At 50.3% G+C, this 6,419-nt stretch overlaps 1 protein-coding gene across 1 annotated transcript; it reads right to left on the reverse strand.

The window, feature by feature from the left end:
- Nucleotides 1-5,573: 5,573 nt before the first annotated feature.
- On the reverse strand, nt 5,574-6,419 carry LOC146189632 (motile sperm domain-containing protein 2-like). Its single transcript, XM_084603305.1, has one exon. It carries the CDS (start codon nt 6,417-6,419, stop codon nt 5,574-5,576), a length of 846 nt encoding a protein of 281 aa, XP_084459431.1.

Genomic DNA, 6,419 nt, shown 5'->3' on the forward strand with positions numbered 1-6,419 from the left:
GCCAACGTTGAGCCTTCCGCAAGCGACGAGCGCGTACTCTGCATCACTCGTATTGCTGTGGCACAGCAGCTGCGACGCCATTCACACGTAATGGAATTTCGGTTTGCTATTTTGAGGCTCATGAGATGAGTTCTTGTCCTCCGAACCTAACACAGAACAGCACGCTGTACTGGGCGAGTTGGAAGTAGTTCATCTTGAGGGCTAGCGCAAAATAAACTAAGGATTAAGTATAGACGGCGCTGTCGTCTAACCTTTCCTTGGTCCTTTGTCTCTCTTGCGCTAGCCCTCAAGCAGACACGGAACTTATCGGTATAAAGTGTTACCAGAAACTGTGACATAACAGTACATGTTTTAAGAGAGGAAAGAAGAGCGTTCGAGTCCCAAGCAGTGGTGAAGGGTTCTAGGTTTAGGGTTTAAACCACGGATGACGTCTAGGGCTCCAGTTCCAGAAGAGAGAGAGAGAGAACTTTTATTCGTCCAACAGAGTGACTATCCCGCTCTTCGGGCGTTAGACCCGGAAGGTGGGACAGTCGCCTTAGTTGCAGGCCGGTAGTTCTTGGACTCCGGCGGCATCTTCGGCCAGTCGAACAATTTCTCTTTGGGCTCTTGGGTCTGAGCTTCGCAGAAGGGTCTCCCATGCGTCTTTAGTTATATTTTTAGCCCTGCCTGGTGACTTTGCACATTCCCATATTATGTGATCTAGAGATCCCCTTTCCTTACATAGTGAACATAGGTTTATCGTATTTCTGGCCATATATGGTTGACAAGAACTGGGTTCGGGTATGTATTTGTCTGTAGCTTTCTCCATGCTACTGCTTCCTTTTTGCCTAACGTGGAGTCTGGTGGTGGTAAGACCCTCCTGCTCAGTCTGTAGTCCCAGAAAAAGTCTGGGGCTAGAGTTTCTCGCTCTTGCCACAGCAACTCTGATGCCGTGCATGAGGTCGAGGGCTCGAATCCCTCGCTTATGTCATAGTTGCCATAGAAAATGTGACGTTGTCGAGCACCGAAGTGGCGAGTGGAACAACCCCCTTATCGCCTCTGATGTGCTATTCGCCCCTAAGGCATCAATAGCAAACCTTTATGTGGCGCCAGATTTTTCTTTTTCATATCAAAATTCCGATGCAACCGTCCTTCGTGCAGCTTACAGGTGGTGTCATACCACTTTGCTGCCTATTGGCGTGCATCTGCTAGTCAAGTTAAGTGACAGGAACTTGAATAGACTTATGTATCTCCAACTGTATGCACTAATCACCTCCCTTCACCACGTAGTGAAGGCCGTAGTGAAGCATGAAGGCTGTAGGCAAAACTGGTCCCATCTAAGAAAGATTTCCGCAACAGAGATGAAACTAATAAGAGCGCGTGGCGAAACTTTGTTCTTTTTCGACGCGTCTAGAAGCCTCTGCATCGCAAATATGTTATAGGTCCGGTGCTGACTGAAAAGTTCCGGCATATGTACTAAACAACAACAGACTAGCTTGAACCTATAATCCACTTCATAACAATCATCTTTCAGCTCTATGGAAGCTATAGGAAACCTCTGTATCTAATCACGATAGAGTGCGTTAAGCGTTGGGCTAGGTCGTCTGCTCGCGGCGTATGCAGATATGGTTGCAAAAGAGCATAAATACATTCTGTCTAAGTACCATACCCAGAAAGACCTTTAGGAAACTTCAGAACAGGATTTTACATGACATTACGCTGTTTGTCCTATGTGAAAGTTCAGTTCGGAGTATGCAAACGAGGCCATGGGGGAAACTTCAGCCACTTCAGCCACTGGCGTCATCTGGTTTCTCTTACTAAAACAATTGTTGTCAACAGACCGCCTTTTTTTAGAATTAGGAGAGACAAAATCATCACCCGAAATAAAAACAAAATATTCGATATTTTTTGCTCCTGGATGTTTCTATACGTGAGATGAGGCGAAACGAAAGGCCGATGCCCCATTCACGGTTAACTAACGCCCTTAAAAACCCAGTAGGAGTGACGAGCCCAGTTCGAAGCGAGATGTTCTGCAGCGCCGCCATATTACCGACACAATTTTGTCGTATGCAAAAGTTGTGAACGCTAAGCTCAAGAAATTAAGGCTTGACCTGAAGTAGCGCTTTCCGAATGTTCACCTTCAAACGTTATCGTATGACCATTTTATACTGGCACTACTTTCTCGCCTCTGCACTCACCACAGCTTTAGTAGTGCTGAAAGAAACTACTCGGGTCCTCCATCGAAGAGCACAAGGACGATCGCGTTCGGCGCGTGAGACCTGCCTGCAATTAAATTCAATTCAAACTATAGGCCGCAGGAACTAGGGTGGGGTGCCAAGTGATCAACAGTGGCCGCTATTGCCGCCTCACACACGAAGCCCTCGTTGTGGCCCACGAGGCCGAATCCACATTCCTCGTAAGTCAGTATCCAAGTTGGGCGGTGTTGCCAACGGTGACTCCAAGCCATGGCAGTCTCCCACGGGGTGATGTATTGATGAGGTATCTTCCTGTATTGAGGCGAGGCATCTCAAATGTGGGGAAGCTTCAGGGGGGTAATCGCGTTCCGCGATTTGGGCTCCTGTGCGCCTGTGGCAGCGGCCCGCCCGCTAAGCCTCTGCTTGGCTCGGACAACTTTCACAGCGTTTTGCCGCCGCGTTCAAGCTCTGCTGTAATAATAACCATGTCCCCTAGAGTATACGCAAGTACAATATGGCGTAGTATAGGGTTTAGCTTAGTAAACAGATAGACTGCACCCTTACTGATGTTCGCATCACTAGCATTGCAGTGCTTTCGACGCTTTCGAACGCCAGTTATTGCATAGTGTGCGCAGCTGGCGACGACTCACGAAGCCTCAGTGGAGAAAGGTAAAAGAGAGGGTTGGAGACGACGGATGGTGAGAAAAACCGCGGTTGTGAAGCGCTGGGATAGTGGAGGAAGGTAGTCCGGCGTGCCACATGCACAGTGATTGCTAGGTTGGATCCTGGAAGGAGGGTGAAGTGCCGCACCGTGACTGAAGGGCTGGGTACCGCCACCTCCTCGCATGGTCAGATCACGTCAGCGGTAGTGAAATTCGCCTAATTTGGACCCCTGCACATACGTCTGTTCCTGGCAATGAAGCGACCCACGAGTTAGCCGGAGCTCTCTACTTCCGGGTAACTGTGGAGCCACCCGACTGCCGGAACATGGACGAGCATCTGCAAAATTATACGGAGATTCTTCAAAATTACAGATTAAGCATGGAGACTGGTGCCACCACCGGATAAAAGTCTGAACAATAGGGAGGCAGTCGCATGGCGGCGCCTGCAAGCTGGGAACTTTGTAAACCCGGTCTGGACATATTATGTCCAGATGGACGATAGAAAAAAATGATAAATGCAAGCATTGTGGGGAGGGAGGGACCCTCGACCATATAATCTGGGAATGTGCTAGCTCCCTAGGGGCTAAAACAAATATAAATTGTAGAGAAGCCTGGGAAGCCCTGCTGCGGAGCGAGGTCCCTGTTCCACAGCAACAAGCCATCCGCCTGGCGGAAGAAGCCGCGAAGAGCCAAGACCTATTTGCTTGCTTCTGATCGCGGAGGTCTGGGCTCCCTTCCCTTAGGCCTGCGTGCCGGGGGCGGGGAGTGGGAGCCTCCTTATCTGGTGGAAAAATAAAGTTGCTATCACATCACTGCTACTTTTGAGGGTAATGAGAACGATTATTCAGCTACGCACGAATCGCAATGATCGTCTGTAAACTTTTACATCTGTTAAAAGAAAATTTAGAATAGTGGTGGCACACTTTGAGTCTGACTAACCAACGCGCGTTCTTGAAATGAAATTGCGTACGCCTTATAAATGGCTCGAAACCGCCTCTACAGCATGGCATGGTCGGTGACTATGGCTTGGCTTTTCAGAGTAGTTAAAATTAACAACTAGTGCCAGAAGCAAGTTATACGACCCGAAGATTAAAGAAAAATCTTGGGCACGCTTGAGCACCACATTTAAGGGTACGTCGCGAAATGGCTCCCGTTTGCCGACGTCACCCGGCTTATCCTCGTTCGAGTGCATGCACTGTGCTCCTCGCTTAATCGATAATCTATTAGTGCCAAAACACTTATCTGGAAGTGGAGAGTCAAGGAAAATTGTCTCACGCTTGTATGCCCTCCTATAGTGCTTTAATTCGCACAAGGAAAAAAAAACAGCCAGAGCAGAGCGGATTACATCTCGAAGACGTGCAATGCATGTCGTCCTCTCCGCCAACTTTTGTTCCCAAGAGCTTTTGAAGGTCCTACTCGGTTTAACTACGTTCAAACCTAACCTTTTTTTAAATTTCTGCCTCAATTATCTCACCTACAATGAATAGCATATAGTCTTAAATATATGAATGACCACCCGACATAAATTCCCGCTTTTACCAAGTCATACGAATGTGCTGCATGACCTATACCCTATCAGCATAGTCAATTATCGGTACTGTTATTGACCGGTCCAAAATAGGGCTAGTGTATTGCCAAAACAGTACCGATATCGGGTCAATTGTTTGTGTCACCTGAGTAGAGGCAGCGCTTCTAACTCGGGATAACAGTGTACTAGAGGGCTGGATTCGAATCTCAAGTTGTCAGCGCCTTCAAATTCGACTTTGTCATGCGGTTCTGTGACGTCGGAGTCTCTATTGTGGCGTATGTTTTTCGGTGGAGGAAAAAGCAAGGTGTCCGTGTGTTGTGCAACGCCACGGCACGTTAAAGAACCCCAGATGGTCAGGATTACCGGAGCCCATTACTACGGCGTCTCTCATAACTGCAGTCACCTTGAAACCGAACCAAACAGCCTGGCGGCTAGTAAGTGCATGGCCATATCAGCTGTCAGCTAACGCCTGCCAGATCCATACCCGTGATTTTTGGTTCACAGTGGCGACAACTCTGACTCCGTATTTTTTGGAGAAAGACGTCTTTAACGCTGTGTGCAACCGAGAATCAACCAATAATGCCAAAGCTGTTACAGGGCCACAGTGGCAGCATACGCGGTACTGGCAATACAGTCACCCGCTGGAGGCAGTCAAAATAGCTTTGTGTTATTTTGCATTCCTGTGTGCATGGCTCACTGAAAGTCAGAAACGTCGATGACCACACAGACCATTTTCCATTCTCCTCAGGCCTGACCAATTTTTGAATTTTCATTTTTTTGAGAGAAAAATTTCCACGCACGGCACTGCTTAAGTTTGAATTAGCTAATTTCGTTTAACAGTGCCTCCTTAGAGGAAAATAAAATTTCTGTAGGACCAAGTGGGCGAACGGCTAATGGGTAGTGGACATATTTTCGCTAGCTTCAGAACAAACTTGCATCGGCTAGCAGAGTTCAGGCGGCCACGACACGACTAACGGTGGCTGATTAAAGGGGAATCCAACATTTGTACCAGTCTAGCAGCCAGGCTGTGATGTCATGACCAGACGTGACGTCTATGCTTTCCTTATCAGCCGAAAGTCCTTGGCGTCGTTGTGCCTAAAGTCTCCTCAAGCGTCCTCCCCACACACACACACAATTCGCGCGACACACTTTGTTCAGAGACTAGAGACTCCTTTCCGAGACGTTGATTGGAAGCGTCGCTGAAGGTGCTCAAGCCGTGAACATGCCGTAAACATGAAGGCTAGCCGTGGGGCAGCTCACGGGGTCTAGTGGGGCGAGCCGCGGACAACGGTCTCCGAGGGGCTTTCCGGGCGTGTACACGTAGTGGTAGTTGTCCGTGCCACCCATACGCACAGGCAGCTTGTCGCGGTCCACGTACCTTCCGATGTCGCGGACCGTCACGAAGCGTATCCTCTCCAGGGCCTCGACGGGCATCAGGCCCTTGCAGAGCTTCCAGAGGCCCTGCAGAAGTCTCGGCGGCTCCCACAGCAGGACGAAGCCCAGTGAGCGAGGGTAGTAGCAGCGGAAAAGCACCATCAGGTAGCGGCCCAGCTCCAGTTGGTGGCGGTCCCCTCCGCCAGCGCAGTCCACGAGAAGCGTGATGCGGCTGGCGTTCTGGCGCCGCAGAAGTGTCTCCACGAAGAAGACCAGCATGCGGCGCACCTCGGTCAGAGGCAGGTCGCGTACCTGTCCGGGCCTGACCAGCAGCACGTGATTCCCGTAGCGGTCCACGTTGAAGGGGTACACGAAACCGGCCTGGAGGCAGGCCTGGGGCAGGCTCGACTCGCTTAGCTCGTGCAGGCGGGCCTGAGCTCGCCATTTGAGCGCCGCGTCGGCCATGCGCACGGCGCGCTCCAGGTCGAGCCGGTTGTGCACGATGAAACGCCAGCAGTACTCGTCACTGTCTTGGATGCGCCGCCGGTCTGCCGGATGGTAGGCAGCTGTGTCCCGAGAGCGAGCCTCACTGAAAAGTCGCGACCGGAATGCTTTCATGTGCTCGCTGGTGATGTAGTAGCGGCTCTCGCCAAACACGTCCGGGTAAGGCTGCGGAGCCAT

The sequence above is a fragment of the Amblyomma maculatum genome, chromosome 5 (genome assembly GCF_055883805.1).
Source record: "Amblyomma maculatum isolate TAMU_Amacu chromosome 5, ASM5588380v1, whole genome shotgun sequence".
NCBI lineage: Eukaryota > Metazoa > Arthropoda > Arachnida > Ixodida > Ixodidae > Amblyomma > Amblyomma maculatum.

What these genes read in the sequence shown, in the direction of transcription:
- LOC146189632 (XM_084603305.1), bottom strand. Translation starts at nt 6,419, where the DNA reads ATGGCTCCGCAGCCTTACCCGGACGTGTTTGGCGAGAGCCGCTACTAC.